Raw genomic sequence first — 22,216 nt, forward strand, 5'->3', positions numbered from 1 at the left:
ATTGCACTTGGTTTACCTGGAAACCTTTCGGAACAATAAATACTTCATTACCTAAATAGATTCGTTTAAATAGTCACTTTGGTTTAGAAAAGAAAATCTATACATCGCTTTACGCGAAAATTACGTCTTAAAATTAAGGCAAATAGTAAATAAATATTTTATGAGAAAACGCGTAAATTATTCTCGCCCCTCCCCCCCCCTCCCACCATTATGCCGAGTATAAAAATGACTAGACGTAGACTAGGTAAATAAAATAAAAAAGTAAAGCTCATTGCGTTCAGCTGGTTCAGACGATCTACTATTTCTTCCGCGTTTCCTCCTCTCTCTCCCCTATTATCGAATGGACAGAAACATTCTGCGCGAGATGGACTCGATCTTGTTAACGTCGTCGTCGTCGTGATCGTAGTAGTTTTCACCCTTTTGTTACTTTTGTTTTGTTTGGATAATCACAGCCTGGTTGACATTTCTCGGGCGATGCGTGACCGGTCAGTCAAACAAGAACGATTTTATGAATCGTCGAGCCATGAGAATGAACAACAACAGGATCCCGATCTTTTTTGGATCGCGAAGCGTAATGTGATCAGGTTGAACGATCCTTCGTTAAAAAAGGAACCCCGATGGATATAATTTCGGCCGGAAATTCGTTCGCACTTTTCGCTTAACGATCTAATCGTACTCTTAATAATGATGATCGTAATATAATAATGACGATGATGATAAAGGGGTAATAATAATAATAAATACTACGTTGGGTGAACGAGCGCCGTGGCGCGGACGACCGGACTTCGAAATGACTTCACTTTGACACGGCACTAACGATCCCTTTAAATTGTCTCGTATATAAAATCTACGGCGCGACGTACATACCTACGCCTTTGATAATCTTAACGTAAGAAGAACCGATAACCCGCGAATGTTGGGTCGGCACTGATTCATACATGTAGATACGTGTGTAAGTAGATGCGTGATGTGTGAGCTGTATGCGCGTGTTGTGCACGTGTGCGTGTGTCCGCGCGTGTATGTGCGTCGTTTGTATATATACCAGTGTAAATGTATGTAAATGCGTGTTCCATGTTCGGATTCGTAGTTTTCGTTTTAGAAATTTGTTCTTCTTTCTAGACGTTGCGTGAGACGAGCACCCTGTATACGTGATTGACAAATTTGCGTTAGGAGAGACCGCGAGCACTGTGCCGTCGGTCCTGCCCGAATACCACTAAACATAGTAAACGATCCTAACGACGTTGCTATATACGTGGTACGTATAATACGGTGATGACGCGTTCGCATACCGAACACACGACATCCAAACGGATTCGACGGTTTAACTGCGTTTTCAAATGAAAATTGGCAAAGTTGTTCGTAAACGAATAAGGAATTCAACCGATACACACACTGTATTTCTTGTTTTCTAGAGAATCTGAAGAGGTACTTTCTTTGGTATTGTATGGGTCGAATCGCAGTAATAGTTAACTTTTTTCAACAGTCGGTCGGCTACAATCGCCATGCCGTTTCGTCAGGAACTAAGAGTATTCTTTGGTTAGTGCTGGAAAGTCACCCGTCTTGAACGTTCACCGTGATTATCAAACTATATAGGAGATAGTGTGTCGTCGGAACGATAACCTGGTCGAGAGGCTCTAGGCTCTCGATATCTACTACTTCCCGGATGATCGGATCTTCAAAATCGTATTAGGATTAGAATGTCTTGTTGTAAGACGCGTATCGAATAATCGTTCGTATCTCGATACGAATCCTCGTTTGGCAGTAGGGATCGAGAGTGAAGAACGGAAAAATGTATAAAATAGAATAAGATGTAGGAAAATAGAAAGAACTGGATGAAAAAGATCGACGTGTTCTCCGTTCTTAGTAAAGAATTTGTCGTATCCGAGCATCCGAGAAATCGTTTGAAGCGTGAATCCTACTCGCGTTTGGTTTCTCGGACTGGGTTCAGTGCTGGACATCCAATGTTTCATTAGCATCAGCCTGCCTCTTCGTCCTCGCCGCGTGGCTGCCGGCGAAGTCAATCTACTGACTTCTAATTTTTATACTCTAATTAAATTATCTAACTAGTATACTAGATTATTATAGTGGAGAGCGTTGTAACGGTGATTCAAACTCATCACTTCTGATCGTCGAGCGTTCAATAAGCCCGTGTTCTTGTACGACATCTGTAATTAGAAAGGGTCCATACTATTTAACCATCGTCGATACATTATGAGGATCTTTTTACGGTAATCTATCAGTCTAAAATCTAACAATCTGAATATCGATAGCGATACCACTAACGATTATTTATACTTGGCACACTGAGGCAACTATATAAAAATTACTGGATTCGTCTTTTGATCAAATACGAAATAGAACTGGAAATTTCCAAGGAGGATGTATTTCATTATTCGGGAACTTTCTTCAAACTTACTCTGTGGGTTATGATGTAGGGTGCGTATCGTCCAGTTTCTCTAAGCTAGGACTTTGGTTAGTATGGCCGGCTTGCGTCCTTGGGCCTCTTTAACTGGACTTTTAAACGCTTCATCCCTATCTGGAAGCCATTCATCGCTTGAATCGCTGTCTGTGCGCTCGCTGGATTATCGAACGACACGAAACCTGAAAGAACCGAATCGTCAATTATTTTAATCGATAAAACAGAATATTTACGCGTTATTGACATTTAATAGTTTAAAAGATTAGTAACAAGTTGAACACGTCCTTTTAATAAAAAAAATCTTTCGTTAAAAAAAGACTTTATTTCGGAAAATAGGACAAAATTCTGTATCGAGGTAATACAGCTAGAAATATCGATTATATCCCAACCATAATACGAGAATCTTTCCACCGCAACGGCTGACCTGAAATTGTTCTTGAATTGAGATTAAAAGAAATTAGTTACGATATTTTTCGACTTACGATGAAAACGGGAAGTTGAATATCGACACCTGAGGGCATCTGATTATCGCAAAAGGGTACTCGCTGGCTAACCAGTGATTTAGATTAGCTGATTCGCCGCGAGGAATAAAAAGTTTTCTGCGAAGGGACCTCGGTACTATCATCAAAGTTTTATCGAGAATAAGAGAAAGGGAGAGGGAAAGAGAGAAGGTGCACGATAACGAAGCTCTTAACAACAGAAGCGCCGCTGAAAGGTCATCAGGGCCCTCCCAGTTTAAGCCAATTTTGACCATTAGCCCCGATCCAATTTTAGTTTTGCCATCATGGCGGCCTACTGCCTGACCAATCGCGGCTCTTCATCGCTCGGCGACCACCGCTTTTACTCGGAGTTCGTAAATTACTTTTACTAGGTGACTGAAGAGGCTTTAACCCTTGTTCGATGAAAAAGTATCCCTTTACCGTTTTCTTCCCCCAAAATTCTCTCTTCCGTTGAATTCCAAGAAAATAATATCGTGCGTCGTTATTTATATCGTACGATTACAGACGAATCGCGTTACACGCAAAAACGTACATATACGCGTCTATGTAGATTATAATGCTCGAAGCATTTTCATTCCTCTTTTTTCGTTACGTTGTAGAACTTCTTTCACGGAAGTTGATCACAACGTCGATATCAAAGTATGCATCGTGAATGAACGATATGTTCACTTTGGACGTGCCTTTTTCATCAATGTCTCGATAATTACACGCAGAACGACACACAACGAAACCGAGAATATAACGACCACTGTCCTTTCAACGATGAAATTCATCCGGCTGTATAGGCCATAATAATCGGCAGCGATAGGCAGAAAAATATTAATCGCGCTAGTTACGAATGAATAGACTAAGAGGAATATCAGCGAATATATCCGTCCAATTATCTGCACTCATATTTCAGCATCCTTTCAAGGTACAATTAATCAAAGCTACCACTGGTACGTTTTTCAGCGCTTTTGTTTCAATCCCTTCTGATTAACCAAAAGGACTACCTAGTTTCATTCGAGTCACAGTCGGACGTGTATTCATATTTAATGAAGAATTTTCGTCTCATGGACTTGTAAAATGCACATTAATTTTTTATACCTACAGAGATGGATCGAATACTTTTATACAAATATGTTGCGAACACAACGTCTTATTCGAATACCGTTCGATACGATACGAAATAAAAATGAACCTGTTGGATTTTTAAGAGATCGTTAAAAGCGCGCTTATCGCTGGTAATTACTACCAACTTATAAAAATGATTTTACGAACGTTCGCCTTCGTTGTGCGACTTTGATCCTTTGTCCAAGTGATCGGTATCGATATTGCCGAGACTTTACCAAACCGTCCTACCTTTGGAAGATATCACCATCGAACCGTCTAGCTGTTCAACGGTATTTTGTTTCTCTCTTCCGTGGGCCACTCTTCGCGTGTTTTGTGGAAATGACACACTTACCGAAGCATTTGCTCTGGTTGGTGGCCCGATCGATGAAAACCTTGGACGATATGACGTTGCCAAAGGGGATGAACATCTGCATGAGCTCACCATCTCCAAACTCCTGAGGCAGGTGGTAGATGAATAGGTTGCAGCCTTCAGGTCCTGAGATAGAGCATCCTACCATATAAATCAGAGCACATCTAAACATCTAAACTTGAAGTATAATACTCAAGTTAAAATGTTAGTTCTGGATGAGTTTCGTTCTTCGCAACATAATGATTTCGACGCGACAGGAGAGCCACCTCGCGTCAGCGAGTATGCACACATTGCTCTCTTCTCGTTCTTCCCGATTCTCGTCTGGATGCGTTTTTGATGAATGAAGATGAAGATTCGTGATCGTTTCTCGATGACAATCTGATTTCTCTCTCGTCGCACGGAAATGTGAAGGACGATTTGCACATGGTGAATATTCTTTTTCTTTTTTAATGAATCACGTGACAGGGGATCTTCGGATAGGGGCATTAAACGAAACGCAAAGAAAGTGAAATTCAACTGAAATAAAGAAGGGAGGGGAGGAAGATGAGACGGGAGATGAAGGGAATGGATTGAACGAAGGAATAGAGGTGCGTGATTGCCGACGAAGAGAGTAATGATTAGAATGTCACGATGATGTCTGTTACGGCAATGAGCTTTTTCGCGGTTCAAGTAACGTTGAGTATTTATACTTTCAAATATACAAACACACAACACTGGGATTCACAACACAATGACGAGCGAGGTGAAGGGTATTTTTTAATGAATGCAAATGGGATGTAAGGAGTGTGGTGACAGTGATGATACTGATTACGATGGTGCGACACTTTGCATGAGATTGCCAGACATGTTAATCCGTCGTCTTATTACTACGAAGTTTAATATTCGTGATACAAGTACGAAAGTGAATGAGTAAGATAGGTTACGTAAAAATTCGCTAGATAACGTGTTGTTTCTTTTCGAGAAAAAAAAAAAAAAACAATAACGCTTTTCACCAATGACGAAGCAACTATATAAATTTCCTCGGTAAAATTTTGTCGAGCCAATGCCTTATCTTCAGCTTTCTAGACAATTCATTCTCTCATTTTTAACCCAACTTTCACAAAAGTCCTCCGTCAATTAACGATGACGAATCATCGTACGTATTCGTGAAATTTCATTAAAGTTTGAAATGATACGCAATTCCTTCTCCAATTAGATTGTAGAGCTTTCGTCGGATAACGAAAAATTCTCTTGTTACTTTATGTCAGCCGCAAAAGATATAAAGACACCGACGATTAATACGTCCGTGGAGGAAAGTCCAACGGAAGAAGCAAAGTAAGGGTCGGAATAACGAGAGTCCAAATACGGATTTAGCTAATTTCACTGAACTTTATAACTCCGACGTCAATTAGCGGCGATTATGACCATGGAAACTTCAGCTCTTTTGGCCTGCGCTTCTCTCAGCTAACGGACGCATTTAAGTAATGAGATGGCTGCCACTCAACTTTTAGGATGCTACTCATCGCGACTCGTTCGTTCCTCGCCGAGATTCGCCCTTCTGTCACTTCTACACCTTTACGAACGAACGTTACCGTGTCGAATTACCACAAGAGAGTGCAATTGTCCGTTTCCAGTTCCGCGAACGATCACGGGTCTCGTTCATTTCATAGTTCTTAGTCAATTATAGCTCTTTCTATTGCTTTCTAAATGACTATCGGCGGTCGACTGACTTTTACAACTGCTTCAGAGATTAATTCTGTCGTGATTCTAGAGAAAGTTTCCTATGAAATTAGAGAAATAATTGTAGAATCTGTTTAAAGTATAGGGTGAAGTGGAAAATGTCGGATTAACGGAAACAACGAACCGATGGAGATACACGTGGAATCAATGTATTATTACGACGACGATGGTTAATCGGTTTCAACGATGAATGAATAGGTACGTATATCGAGCGAGGGATTAAAATTTGAAGAATGACGTAACATTGTCGTTTCCGCGTATTCGTGAAAATTGACGTACAAATAATTCGAGAGACAGAATATTTTACAAAATTTTAGCATCTCGTTTCGAATGTTCGTATTCAACTACAATTTCTAGGAGCTTTCAAAGCTTTATTGCACGTAATTACAGCAGGAAAAAGCATAATTACGAAACGGATAAAATATAAAAATATTGAGTTTTACAAATAGAAGAAGCTACCTCGAACGGATTTAAGTTCTAGAAATAATTCTCCGATGAAAATTCGTTTATCGCGATACAGGTTTAGCGAGTGTCGTACTGTTGCGCGAAGTTTAAGGAAAGTAGAGATAAACTCTATATCTACATCGTTTGAACGTGTCTCGTGGTTTACACGAAGAACGGGAAATGTTCTCTTTTTCGCGAGCACCGACTTCGTCTCGGTAATAACTCGATCGTAGTTGTCACGTGAAACCCAAATTAGAGCCGGTGTCGACGGGTTTCCGGTTCCGACGAAGGGGAGAATGGAGGAGGAATTGCGGTGGACGCCGGAATCACGAAGAACGAGCCATAAATTTAACCACGTCGTCGTGCCATGCGATCGTTGATTCTGAAATTGGTTTTCGACTCTCTAATTGGCCCACGCGCGGGACGTGCACGCGAATTTAATGAAAGCAACACCTCCCCCAAACCCGAGGGAGAGAAGTAGTATCTACGAGCAGACTAAAGCGTTAAGATGAGTATCCACTGAACCTGATATTCCACTGTTTGAACATTTTTTTCTTCGAACGGCATTCTTTCGCACATATTTTTATCCGAGTGATTCGAGCTTACAAATGTATGCAGAGTAGCCATTAATATTTTATGTATTTTCGTATTTATACAAACGTGTGCACAACTAAATGTCCAACGAAAGGGGCATATACGTTTTTTCATACAAATGTTCAGAGTGCCCGAACACCTTTACAACGATCGAAGATAAAGAATTTCATAACTCAAAATTTAAAATTCGGTATCTATTACAGAGAATTGATATACGTGATGATGGTATTTAGCTATGTAACGATATCGAATATCGATCAACACCCGTAATAAGTGCACAGTCCATATACATATAACAAGATGTACGATTGATCGTTATAAGAAAGCAAAGATCATTGTTGGTTGACAGCGCAACACCGAACACAGCTAGGAATAATTACATTGAGTACAACGAAAACACACCGATGTATACCCATCTATGTATATAAAGAATGAACGTAGAGCTTTCACGAAACGCTCAGAATATCGTGGTACAACTATTGTTTACGAGAAGAGAGAGGTACGAACACCGAGAACACCTTATGAGACGTATAATACATTAAGAACATACTAAAGAAGCAAAAATGAGGAACGAAGCGACACTAAGTATAAAATTGATAACGATGTCATGCAATGATGACAGAATAAACGATATCGTTCTTCTGATGTCGCCGTCACGTCTGCTTCCATTAGGATAGGTTGCCGCTCTCTTTTAATTTCAACATCCACGTCACTTGTTTCAGAAGTAAATAAATCGAAATCGGATTTAGAACGATCGTACAGCGAAATTAACTTCGATATACGCGACACATTCGCCCTGATAAGTATTTTTTGCCTCGAGTATTTTGAACGATGATGTTCAAATTTCCACTTAATCTTTGCTCTCTAGTCTGTATCTAAAAGTAAAATATTATAATAAAACTGCTCTGCATAAAGTTATTTGCAAAATTTATTATTACTACATTAAATTAATATTATCGCTAAGTAACGCATTTACATAAAATACGAGCGCTTTTACGATTGATAGTAAGAACTCTTTATTCGGAACGTTATGTGGTAATTTTCATAGTAGCGAATGTGTAAAACGATAAAATGTATCTCATGATAACATGTTACGAGAATGTATCAACGAGATACTGTGCGTTCGGAAAAGCAGGCGAAAAGCGGCGCTGGAAGAGAGCAGAAAATAGGGATATCGAGGAGGCCTGGAAGCGTGGGAGGGGCAACGCTGTCGCGGTAAACTTCCCATTATCCTACAATGTAACAACGGATCGCCGGCAGGCGTAACGGCAAAGTAATTAAAACTTTCGTTTTATTTGCATTATCTCATTGTTAGGCGTCGTATATTCTAATAATGGCGAGTTGTTAATTGCAATTAGGCGCTGGCTCGGCTCACCCTACCCTCTCTTTCTTTTCTGCCGCTTATCCGCCATCTTTAATCCTCACTCGTTTTCTTCGTTCTTTTTTTTTCTCTCATTCCTATAGATAACGTTGACGAATGATCTGCTCTTTCGTCTGTCCTTTCTTGCGACGACATCGATTTCGATTAATCTTGCGCATTCAATTCGAGTCAATTGACTTAATTAATGCGTTGCCCCTCGGTCCCTGTCGTCGAGAAAACGGAGCGAACGCTGCTAGGATTAGTCGGGCAGGCGAAAGACACGACGCAAATTCACGGACACGAGATGTTGAAAGTTCATTCTTTCGTTATCTTGTCAGTAATTAACGGACGAAACACGATGCGACCGAGGAGACCTGTCTTGTGCAGCTTCCATAGCGGAGAAACCCGACTATTCTCGCAGTATCGACGGGCCAAAATATAACGGTTCCATGAAAGTTCGCGAACGGTTGTAAGTCATCCTTCATCTTTATCGCTATGATTAAACTAAAAATGACCGCAACCATACATGGTCGAATTAAAAAGAACGCGTTCATTTTTCCGAGCTTCTTACCAAAAGAAATGTAACCGCGTTATTGGCTCCTTTCGATGCTTGCTCGTTATCTCGTTACGATCAGTCGTTACTGACAAATCACGTTCTTTTGTAAAGTATTAGAGAACTTTATTCGAGAGATTTCGCAGAGAAAGATCTCTTGGTAGAGCGAGATTTTTACGTACTTCAACAGATGTAAAAAGAAACCACCCGTAGTAATCAATGGTATACCTTGTACGACTTAACAACGAAGGATAAACTCGTGTCTGGACATTTGGGAGCTGGATCTACAATCTTAGGACTACAATCATTCGTGTTTACAGTCAACAGTTAGACGTTGATGAGTGTTTTCTACTTACCTTCCCTCTGCGTGGGTGCCACGGCGGTCATCGGCTGAGGAATAGCTTGAGGAAACTGGCCGTAGACGGCGGGATAAGCTGCGACAGTAACAAATAACAAATACATCATGATGTGTCCACATCTATACACGTAGTGCATGCTGTTCTTATCGTTCCTATTTCGTTTCCATAAAACACAGCTTCTCGTGGCCATCAGTGTTTTCGTGTAAAATAAAAGTAAAATTATGTTGCGTTGGAGACCTTTCGATTTCTCACATAGTGATTTACGTTTCCCATGCGACTGCTCGAATCCGATAAAATAAGAAAGACAAAACGATTTTATAACAACGTTAGATCATACGATGATGCGCAAAAAACGTTTACATCGAATAATTCGCATTTGTAGATTATACTTTGGAACGTGGACGTTAATCATTTTGAAGCTCCTATCTGCTTTGACGTACGATTCGGATTAGAATGTCAAACGATAATTTTCGTTTGTTGGTATTTGAGCTTAACACGCGGCCAATTATTTTTCAAGTCGACCCAGGCCGGACAAAGATGTTGAATATTTTTGGAGATCAAAGATTAACTCGTATACCCTATGTATGCTGTGACAACGAATTATAATTCCAGGAAATACAACAGCGTAAATGTAACAAGCAGCAACATTAATAAAAGGTAAACTGCATGGTCAACGTCAATCGAGTTAATGCGAAATTGCATTGTCGTCAGCAGCGAGTCGAGAAATAATTATGGTAGAACGGTTTATAATTCGTTCGTAACAAACGTGGATGAACAATGAAAACACTGCGTTTAATTCAGCAGAAACACGGAAAACCAAAAGAGAAAACTGAACGCGATACTTTGCGAAATTATGGCCATGGTTCGTCGAATTAATGAGAAGAGTCTCGGACCGTCAGGTGAACTCGAAAGTAAACGAAAAAAAGTCACTAGACGAGCAAGTCTCTTTTCCATTAAAGCGTCTAGCCGCGTTCGTTGCGGTGTTTTCCACTACAACGATATTCGACCCTCAACGTTCTCATCGTTCCACGACTTTTAACACGATACTTTTGTATTTTGCAACGCTCCTATCCGATATTACCGACATTAACTGTCACGCGATATCGCTTCAAAGTCCCGTTACCCGTTCTGTCCGGCCTCATTATTCGCCGAGTACGCATATCGCGACTATCAAAACTATACGTGTGCGTAACTAACGGCCAGTTTAAATCAACGTTTAGAACGCAACGACGTTGAAGGAAATATCGACGGAAGGAACAGGGCCTAGCTGTACAATAATTGACTAACCAACGATTTCACTCGTAGAACCTTACTTCGAGTAAAATTCAGTCGTAGAACTTTATTCTATCGTTGTTCTACCATCGAGTTTCTTAGGCGGGCAAAGAAAAATCGTAGAATATTCGAGATTACGTACGCTGTTATGAAACTTTTCGAGATACTCTCGATCAGGCACATTTATATCGCATAAATACGCGTTGAAGTTGTAGGTTGCAATGGATAAACGAGCACTTTACCGCATGATATTAGAGAAAAGCAATTATAACGGCATTAATTATACCTTGGCAAATATTTAAAACGCGCGCGATTGATATTTGTTTGTGACGGATAAACGTAGAGAGGGATGGTCAGCGGGGGCGGAGCGAAGGGGTTTGGTCGTTCGCTCTCAGATCAGAAGAGGTAAATTTTCGCTTGGAAATTAATTATTTCCGTGCAAACATTGCTTTAATATATTCCGATTGACGTTACCGGAGGTTTCGGTCCAACGATGGTCCGACGTTTGGCGTATGAAATAAATACGCCATCATACGTCGGTTACCATTCGCCCGGATAGAGGGACACACGATATTTCGGATTGCTTTTTTTCCACTCGCTGATCTCCACGGCCTGTGTACACTGGACGAAAATACACAGAAAAAGAATATCCTATTTTTGAGTCTTTGGCAAACACGGGAAACCAGCGCGGTCTCCGCGTACGGACGTTATACCTCAAATTTGATGAATTTCTGCCAATTCCGCGTGCACGTATAGAGACAGGAAAGATACATGGGTAGAAAAAGGGGGTCTCTCCCCGATGCTAATAGACGACCAAACGAAAAAGAATACGGGATGACGGACAACGTAGGGGAAACTTGTACAAAACTACGTATAGTGTACGCTGTACCTGTCTATTTCTACAACCACTAAAAAACCGAGCAATTCGTCTAAATTTTGCACGTTACGAGGATAAAACGAAAAAAAGAAAGACTTTTAGAATTTTAATTGGGCATTTAGTCTTGTAAATTAAAAGAATATGGCGAACTTTCACTGTACGATTCCGCACAGATTTTCGACGCGTACATTCCTACTAAAATATTTGTTAGGACGACGAATTTTTGCGGGTTTTTCGCTGCTTTGCAGTCGATAATGACGCGCGCTCATGAAACTTGGTGCTGGTGAAACAGCAATTCGAATGCTCCGTTATTAATTTAACCATTGGGACAGAGAATTCATCAAACCCCTGTGTTAATTGCTAACGGTGAGCGGAACGAATCGAAGTATAGTTATACGTCGTGTCGACACGCTGATTAGACTGAAACGGAATCGTCCATTTTGATGTTGGTTATTGGATTATGATTCCTGCCGGTGTATCGCACTTTGATGTAACATCGTTCGGTTCTTCGACATCCTAGCCGATTACATGTCGGCGTGTTGTCTGCGTTTTAATGAACATGCACGATACATGATGCGCTTAAGAGTTAACAATATATAATGTACACGACGCCTATATAAAATAACATCGAAGATACACTGTAGCAGCACACCAGAAGCGTTATATAACGACACGATGACGCGACACGTCTATATAATATGCTTATATGTTATAATATACACGTATGATCATAATGATAACGATGAAACATTTGTGCTCTTTTACATGTGTATAGATATGTGCATGTGTATATATATATTTATATACATTTTTGTATTATATACGTATATAAATGTACACATGCGACCATAGTTACATGCAACAGCCAGAAACGCGACCAGCGGAATCGAATTTTTCAGAGTTAAGTGCTCGAGTGCTCGGATAAAAGCATATTAAAACCGAACGTTCCGATTCATTTGCTCTTGCGTCTTTAGAATCTGTTTCCCCTAATGAGACGTCCTTTGAAAACATGGAAATCGTTCACCGAATAATTAATTCGACGTAAAATATCGTCCACTTAATGTACGCTCTCGTTGAAAAAGCTGAAAGTACATCTAACAACGAACAGAATTACCGTTTTCCGAGACTTCCACGGTAGGATCGCGTTTTCCCGATTGCATCGCTGAAAGTATCGTATTCATGGAGAAACGAAAGCTTGGATCATGCATATAAGTAATAACATTTTCGAATAATATCTCGAGTTGAATAGGCAACGCGATAATTTTCATTCGATCTTTTCCTTTTCTTTTCTTTCGGTCAAAAAACTCGTTACAGAATCCGATTTGGATCGCTGTTTCGAGGCTAGCTTTGAGCTTCGTGCTGTTATCGAAAAAGCACACTATGAAATGCGTTCGCTAAAGTTCCGTGAAAACTCTTTGCAGATACGAAGGCTTGACGGAATTCTCGATAAGACGAAGGGAAAAAGTAAATGGGGAAGAAAAAACTTACCGACACCGGGGTAGGGTTGCATTCCAGGATACGCGGCGGCATGCTGGAGTGCCGCCTCCCCATTGGGCAGCCCTTGTGCTGGAATGGACAGATGGAGGGCATCTACACTTCAGTAAGCTCAGCTCTTATCGAGGACGGACCTATGTCTAGGGCCCCTGTCGCAATACGTACTGACCAATCGATATCGCACGGTATCGCGTATTCTTGGATCCCTCGTTAGCTTAATCTGATTCTACAGGTATGCGTAAGGCGAAATGGGAAATTCGGATACCGATTCTAAGATTTCAACGTTACGTTAACTTTCGTTTTGCATCGAGAAGCGCATCAAAGTGTATAGCCGTGTTATATTTACGCGAGGTGATCTTAACGCTTGCGTACGTAAGTCCTTTGTAGGAATATCGTTTCAAAATTTACCTTCCGATCAATATATTCGTATGGCTTTACTACAAATATGGAAACCAGTTCCTTTAGAAGGAGCATTACTAATAATTACTATTAATCGTCGATAAAATATGTACGCGCGTGTTCAAAATTCTCGCAACTAAAGTCCGATACTTAACATTCGCGTATACGACGTTCGCTGCAGCGTCCACGTGAAATAGCGAAGAAAAAGAGAATGGGAAAGATTTTTTCCCACTCGGGGAGAAAGAATCGAGGTAATGTGGTACGTGTCTAGGGCGAGGTTACTCGGTTCTCATAGCAAAGGCAAAATAATAAAGTCCAGCGTCGATTGGCCGAGCATTGCGCAGGGGCGGCACACTGCGCCTGAGTTGATACTCACGTCCCGGATAGGTCTGCGGTATCCCGTTGGTGTAGACACCAGGATCCGAACCTGCTGGTTGACCATTCGGTGTTTGTGCAGCCATGTTGAAATTGGGCATCGTTGGCGATGGTAACGACGGTATCGCCCCGTTAACCGGCTGCCCTGTACCGGTACCTACGAGCAAACCTGATCAGTACACACCGGTTACCCTCTTGCTCTTACAACACCGACCTCAGTCACCCTCCCGACGCGCGACATCGGATCGGCAATGATCATGCTTAGCTAGTTGCCCTCTCTGTACATCCTGTCAACCGATTTACGGTATATATTTACGGTATATACTGTATAATTGGAAGGACGTCAGATCGAGTTTGCGGATGATCCGTATGCCTCGCGTCGCGTTTGAGGGTCCGTATGATCTGCAGATTGCCGGAATATTGATCCGATTTTAGAGCTAATAACGACTCACGGTAGAATACTGTTCCACGAGTTAATGATCCGGCCTCTGAGCAAATCGACTGACTGTTTTCTTAGGATGATTAGATCGGTAATCCGGACCGAAGATCGCTATCTCGGTATCTGCTTAACGTCTACCTTCGATGTAGCGCGTTTGAGCAAGTACGAAAAGTAAACGAGCATTTGGGTGTACGTATCGGTGTGTTGTTTGTAAAGGTGAGGGGTAACGACTCAAAGTTTCGTGCATATTTTAAGCTCTTCAAACGATAGGTTGTTGGCTTAGAAACGAACCATTATACCCTTTAAATAGATGCGTTTCGACCATGAATAATCGTTTTACGGTTCCGTCATTGTTAATCGATTTACCCTTGCAGCTTCGTTATCGGTATTTAATAAATTCTAAAAATTATTCCATGTTCAGATACATTAACATCTCGTGTATTAAATATTTTTTCAATTTCACGCATGTTATTCTGCGGACTCTGTTTCGTCCTGTTTCACGGACTGCGAATTAGATACGTTTTTCAAGAAAATGATTTGGAACACGCGAAGATAGGTTTAAAGGAACGGGCACGACATTTCTCGTAACGATGAGAAAACGATAAATAAGTGAAGTTTACTAATATCTAAAATCAAGCGCAGTTCAACAGTCGAGTAATTCATCGCGTATCCATAAATTCGTGCAAATCCATGGAAAATCTTTTCAACTACATCCATCGTCTTGTATAAGGTACTCTCTGCGGATGAAAAATCCATAATGACAGGTACGATGACGTCGTATTTCAGCAGAAATAAAAGCGCAGAAGCTTGGCAATCTGCAAGGCTGGTAAGCGGAGGAAAGATCAGAAGTAGGTGGAGAAGAAATAAAATATTATTTCCCTATCAAAGGGTATTACGTTTCGCTTGACGAGACTCGACGTATACCAGAGAGCGCTTGTCGAGAGCCGATTTCCGTGCTTAGTTTACCTGCCTCTGCTATTTCGTTCCCTCCTCTTGTGTACGCGTTGAACGAATGAGAGAAACCGGAAAAGAGAAGACAGCGAAAGAGGCGAAGAGGAGGGAAGGAGGGTTAGGAAAAAGGGAAGGAACGGTGCTACTTTGGCTTTTCCTCCTTCCCGTTCGCGGCGAGCTTTCGATAAAGTTTCGCGGTACTGGCAATATCTTTCGCTCGAGTCACGCTCGGTGAAAATGTTGTATTGATTTATGAGCCGGTTATAAGGCAACGGACTGTACACTCTTGCTGCCGCGAGATCTGTGGAGGAATAAACGAGGGGAGAGCGGGATAAAAGAGGGGAGATAAAGAAAGAGTTTCACGTCGGTGAAACTGGAAAATTTCGCAACAAAGTGTACATACGTGCGTGTATATTTGTGGAACTTAAGTTAAAGTTTTTCCCTCGCGTGTCCCATTTCTTTGAAATAATTTTACGGAAATCGCAAGTTTCTCTTTCTTCTCGTACTTTGAAGGATAATTCCTTATTCCAAATTAAATACTCGAGTGATACACAGAGACTGTTTAACGCGGACGTGTTTAAAATATCGACATTCGATCTGTCAAAAGAAAGAAAAAACCAAAAAAGGAACATACCAGAAGTCGGTGGAACCACGGGATTTGGCATGCCATTTAACGCGTGCGGTAGTTGCCCAGCACCGACCAGTGCCGCCATTGGGTTGATGTACGTCCCTTGTGCTGTCGCAGCAGCCATGAGAGCTGCTTGCTGCTGTAAGTAGAACATTTATATCGAAAATGTATTCAAGAAAGAGCGTTCTGTTTGGATTACTGCAGGTTAGTTAAGAAATAAAACTTTGGTACTAAGTAATATTTAAATGGAAGTAGTTGGAATTCTGCCGATTTAATAGAAATTTACCGAATAAACGTCAAATACACAAATTTCAATATAGATCGAATATAGATGCATAGAAAAATCGAAATGTCCGAATGTACGTATATTATCGGAAATGTTTTGCAGAAAAATTAAATCAGCACGTTGGTATTAAGCATCGTCGATCGTTTTTAACAAGACAGAAACAATTATAGGTTGTAGGATTCGCGATAACGAGAACCAGCCAGACGGGGTAATATGGTAACGCGAGAACCATTAACCATAATGTGACCCACCTGAGCATAAGCGCCGTAAGCGCCGAACTGATTGAAAACGAAAGGGTTAAGGAGGCTCATGTTCCCAGCCATTTGCTGCATGCGTCTTAGTTGTCTCTCTTTCTCAGTATCTGCGAACTTTACCACTAAGCTGGATGACGCTCCCTGAAATAAATCATTTCAATATGTCGGTTATCTGTTATAATCGATATCTGACAAATATTATGCAAAAAATGATTCTAAAAATATAAATATTCGCGGTTTAGAAATTATTTGGTCAAATCGGCAATAGGCTATAGAAGACTGATGCGAGAACGCTGCTGTACAATCTATCGTTTGAGGATTATGTTGCTCACAATGTAAATTGCCATGCTATGACAAGCAAGTCTGAAATGCAAGATCAGATACTGCTGTCGGACGTGCCGGTTCGTAATTTCCATGAGACGAAGCGACGCTGTAGCAAGGGGATTACCGTCGCCGACGTAAAGCCGCATAATTTTCTAGAACCTCGCATTTTCTTCGTGACCGCGTGCGCGTTTCTCATCCTCTATAAATTTATAACACGTAGAAAATTTGATAATAACATCGCTTCGACAACGGACGTGATTATCAAAGAAAATTACGGCCTTCTTCCTCCTATTACTTATTGGAAATTAATCGTTCTACTAGCAAACTCGTTTCCATTAAACGTGTGTACCAATTTCCTTTTAATACCTACCGTTTAATTCGTAAAACGTGAATAAGTTTGCCCATCCAAAATAGTATTAAAATCGAGCGAAAGCAAAGGGACGCGGTATTTATAGTATCGTTTTCATATATAAATTATATATAAATTTCATATATAAATTTCACGTTATAAATTATTTTGCATGACCATTATGAAAAGGTATGCTACTGAAAATTCGAAAGAATTTTCCTTTCAGAAAATACAGCAAAGTAATATTCTATTTCTAAATTTCATTTATAGCAACAAGAGAGACTGTGTAACTACATAATAAGCCGAGGAAAACTGAATAAGCTAGGATCTATTATACTTGATCATAGTAGAAACCTCAGAGTATTCTACAGATAGTTAGCATAAGATCTTTTTCAATGGAGAAAACGCGTCTCCTTTTGAGATGTTTACGAGGATACGTAAGACGATGATGTTCTCACCACGTCTAAAATATAAATGGAAAGGCAACAGGTGGTCAGTGGCCATTGTGGCTGCGGAGAAAAGCTCAGCTTTCGAGGTTCTGGTGATATATTATATTCACGTCATCAATGCAAATGCTGGGCGTGTCTGAGTTTATATAACGACGGTAATATTGTAACCCGTTGATACGCTCGCTGAAATTTCCTCTTCTTGTCACGCGATTTTCCACGGTTTATCCATCTATTTCTTTCCTCTGCTTGGCAATCTTTGTGCTGGTTTCATTTCATCTTCCGTGGTCTTGTGTTTTCTTTCGTAATTCCTTTTCCTTTCGTTTGACAGTTATTTCAAATGTATAGTTTTACTCTTCAATTTTTAACACAGTATAAATGCATAATGCGGAAAATATTGCCTGCACGACTATTCTGATCGTCGTTTGAAATTTCCATTACATTTTCTTAATATGCTGTTATATCACAAAGAAGAAACAAAAAGAAAAAAGAAACTACTCCAATAGAGGAAAAATATGAAAAGGCAACGTGGTAGTTAAAGCGAACCTAAAAATCATGGGTTCGAATTTCGATGCTCGGATTTCTTCCTGTTGCGAGAACGTTTTTCTTCCGTTTTACAAAATAATGTTTCGTCGTGTAAAATACACGATGAAAATTAAAACGGAGCGTTCTAAAACCCACTGTCTAGAAGTTGAAACATAAAGTTGATGATAATTTTAAACAATCATATTTTCACTCTTTATTTCGAAATGGTGAAAATACGGACAATAGTGCACGATGTATAATATCAGCTTAAAGTGGTCTACAATTATATATAACCGAAACTGTACAGAATGCTTTTAAAATGCTTCTAAAACTGTACATGACTCACGTTAAGACACGTTTATACGTTCAAACGTCACAATGACACGTGTCTTTGTGTATTAAAAATGATGCGCAATGATTCGCGTAACCCAACCACGCGCGAACTTGAAACACTGAATGGAAAAGGATGATCCAAGAATTGGTTGAATCGCTCAACCATACATTATAATCAGTGAAGATTTTCCAGAGAGTATCATCGATACTGCCAAATTGTATGAAGAGGATATTGTGTTCGCCATAAAGAACGTGTTTTCTTTTTATTATTTTTGGCGTTGAACATTTCGGGACGTTGTGAAAGGTACAATATACGTGGATTCGAAATTTGCAAAACTTTTTACGGCTTTTTTTTACCTTCTTTTAAGTCTCTTACACAGGGTCGTCAAATACCGCTGACAAAATTAGCTCGTATAAAAATTTATAGATTTGATGGAGTAATGTAGAGGTAGGCGTTGCCGAAGCAAAGTCGATTTGGTTAAAGCGTTAGATTTTTCGGACGAGAAAAATTGAAATACCTTGTACTATCTGTCAGTTCCACTGTTTTCTGTTATATACATACATATGTATAATAGTAACTTTTCATTTTGCAAAGGTGTACAATGCTGCTACATATATATTAAATAGCAAAGTAACAACCAGGAGTATACGTGGTACATACTACTTTCCAATTAGCTTTGGATAATATCGAGTGAAAAATGGATGGATCGAATACGTTAATGGTTCAGCAAGTTCGAATTCGTAGGATACATATATTAAAAGCTTTCAAACGGGGTGACATTATTCATTTGGTACTGATTTTCATTAGCATTTTACGCGAAGTACCACTTAACTCTTGGTCACACGTAGCTATGTGGAATGCAATCGGTGTTCCGCGAAGGTTACAGAAGAGAAAGAGCAGGAAAGGAAACGACTGGCTCGCAATTATTAAAAGTTTCGTTTACAGCCAAGTCGAATAGGGCCAAACGCGCGTATAACCGCGGCGTTCCAAGGAAACCAGAATCCGGCCGCAGTTTACAAGGCATAAAAGTTATGCGGGTTTCATGGCTGGATACAACTTTCCACATTACTGTAACTAATATCAAGAGTATCCGGCGAAACTCATACGTGTTATTTCTCTTCCCTTATTCGAGAAATTCTGAGACTCAAGTTAAAATATCTTTAATTTTGACCGCGTTTGGTGAGAAGCAGTAATATCGACGATCATATTATTATCGACGAACATCGTTGTTCCGACGAACGTCTCCGAAAAACGTTTTATAAATTTCTCTCCAACTATCGCTAATTACAGTCCACTCGCGCATTGTTTTTTGATCGGTTTTAACAGAAAAAAAATCATGGAACGAGATAATTTTGAAATAGCTTGTTTCGTCGGATTATGTCACGGTAACCAGTTTTTTCCTCCTAGGCAATGGCGGAAGGATGCACCGGGGCAATCTCAGCGTCGAGGTCATTGGCGATGGGAAAATTCGCAGGGCGAAAATATTCAGGGGCGTTCCTTCGTAATGCTGGGAAAAATATCGACAGGCTAGAGAACGACCGTACAGAGGAGAGCAGGAAGAGGAGTGGGGAGGATATTTTGTATTCTCTATACAGGCGAAGCCGCTCGAACAACTCGTTATGCGCCGTGAAAAGCATCGACGCGTGTTGTTGAGGAAAATAATTTGTCTCGCGTCGACAGCCTCGAAGCGTGGAAGGCCTTCTCTCTCTCTCTCTCTCTCTCTCTCTCTTACACACAGACACACACACACATTCTCTCTCTGTCTCTCTCTCTGTCTCTCTCACTCACTCTCTCTGCGTAGCGATGGCTGGCTAAGTCGCGTGGCATATATGACATTTACACAGGGCGCACGTGCACATCGATATACGTATAGAGGCTGACAGACGGGGAGAGGGGAGGGAGGGGGGGCAAGAAGGGTGCCGAGGTCGTATCAGAGCCAGTGAAGCCGAAGCCTCATTATTGGGGGATTACGGTTCATTAATTCCGATCCAACGTTCTGAACTACACGCGAAAAGAAAAAGCCACCCCAAGCGATATCACCAGGAGAACGTTTGAAGCTTCCACTCCTCGTCTCGTTATGTTTGTACACTTTACCGTGTAGGTTGTCTCTTTAAAATCCGTGATACAAAAGCACAGTCTCGTTATAGTGCCGAGTACAAAGTCTTCGTTACACGAGGCTCAGCGAGATGAACTTTATACAGTTGAAACAGTTCTCGGCTTTTGTAACGTTAGATCGTCGGAAACGAGTCGAGCATCGATGCTTCTGATTCTTTCAAATCTGCTTTCTCGCTTTGTGTTTAGCGACATTGTGAGCTTGATGAAACTGTTCCTTTATTCGCGTTACATTGCGTCACGTTTGTTACGGTATTTGTTCAATTCCAGCTAAATGCATTAAAAATTTGTAATCTAATTAGCTATTAAATAACGTCGTATAATTTACAATTACAATGCAAACGATAGCGATACACTTTTTATCGTAAAATTAAGAAACTTCGAATTACAGAACATAACGATACGCGATGCCAAAATAAGTACATATTTTAATGGACAGACAGTGTTCAAATACGCTTTAACGTCCGACGATGAGAGACGTATCGAAACGAATCTTTTAGCCAAATTCGCACGATCAGCAAATTCGATGTAAACCAAAAAATCTCTTAGTCGTTCGAGATTGGTAGAATCTTTGAAAGTAAAGGTACGGCTCAGAGAACCGCGATATTGCAGCGGACCTGGCAACGGAATGAAGCAATTACGTACTGATTGGAGGTTCTCCCGTTAGCTGCACCATCACACTTGCCAATTCGCCAGCTGGTAATTTCAATAGATACAACTAGAACCGCAAGACTGGCCGGAACGCCGATTGCCTCTTGTCCACGTGATTCTCTGTTGGAATCCGAATCGAAGGGATGGATCTAAACTATCCAATTCTCTGGTGCATTTCAAATTACAAGTTTTACGCTTTAGCCTGCCAGAGAAAAATCACCTGACTTAGCACTTTTTCCATTTCGTCTCGTTATATATCGGGATAATACGTGAAAGGATCTAAGATATATCAGTGAGAAAAGTAAAAATTACCCGTCTTAACGTTCGTCTCGTACTTGTTAGATTATAGAATTTTCGAGAACGTTGCGCGATATCCTATAACGACGAATACATTTTTTGTCCGTGGAAATTAAGTAGGAAAGATCGTGAATGGATTTCGTTTCGATTATAAAATGGCAATATCAGTTTCTGCTCGAAACTCGCGGATGATGTTTCGGTAAGGAGGGTTCCCCTTAATTACGAGGGTAGCCCCGTAAATTTGGAGAGCAATCAATTCAAGGAGACGTAAATCCTATCTGCAATAATTTAATCTTTACTCGTTAAATGTACCCATAATAATTTTACTTTTCAGTCACGTTACATCCCACGTAACTTGGTGCAAATCGATCGTCTATTTTTAAGCGGAAGCTTCGAGATACCGGTTTAATTCGCTCCAATTCAAATTTAATCACGATAATAGGGATATTAAGGTACGCTCCTTAAGAACGGTTATCCTTTGGGTAGAATCGAGGGGTATCGTATCTTCGCGTTTCTTTCTTTCTTTTCCACCTTGCTTTTCTTACCCACGGGATTTGGTCTCCTGTTCTGACTCCCGATAGAAAAGACTCGCCAAACAAGTAACAGTTGTATAGGAGATAAAAGCAATGCAATTACGAGGCCGCCGAGGGAATTACTCAGGGAATGTCTTTAATTAAATGTTGGAAGCAGTTTCCGAGCCTCCGTTAATGCAGAGACAATTTCCTTCCATCCACATTTCGCTCGTTTCCTCTCGAACAGAAAGGAACATCCGTTAAGGCTCGAGGGCTACTCC

General features: G+C 40.6%; 1 protein-coding gene across 9 annotated transcripts in view; it reads right to left on the bottom strand.

The window, feature by feature from the left end:
• Window positions 1-210: 210 nt before the first annotated feature.
• Window positions 211-22,216, bottom strand: part of bru3 (CUGBP Elav-like family member bruno 3) — a 586,628-nt gene continuing 564,622 nt past the window's right edge. For 5 of the 9 annotated variants that reach the window (XM_076624916.1, XM_033341227.2, XM_033341233.2 and 2 more), the window contains 8 exons: window positions 16,383-16,526; window positions 15,852-15,984; window positions 13,829-13,996; window positions 13,048-13,149; window positions 9,408-9,485; window positions 4,364-4,522; window positions 2,417-2,601; window positions 211-2,165 (listed from right to left, as the gene is read on the bottom strand). In XM_076624916.1, coding sequence (XP_076481031.1) covers window positions 2,474-2,601; window positions 4,364-4,522; window positions 9,408-9,485; window positions 13,048-13,149; window positions 13,829-13,996; window positions 15,852-15,984; window positions 16,383-16,526 — 912 coding nt within the window. In that variant the 3' untranslated portion in view covers window positions 211-2,165; window positions 2,417-2,473. The remainder of the gene's footprint in view (window positions 2,166-2,416; window positions 2,602-4,363; window positions 4,523-9,407; window positions 9,486-13,047; window positions 13,150-13,828; window positions 13,997-15,851; window positions 15,985-16,382; window positions 16,527-22,216) is intronic. The other 4 variants (XM_076624912.1, XM_076624913.1, XM_076624915.1 and 1 more) reach the window with 4 other exon arrangements.

This window comes from Bombus vancouverensis, chromosome 15, assembly GCF_051014615.1.
Source record: "Bombus vancouverensis nearcticus chromosome 15, iyBomVanc1_principal, whole genome shotgun sequence".
NCBI lineage: Eukaryota > Metazoa > Arthropoda > Insecta > Hymenoptera > Apidae > Bombus > Bombus vancouverensis.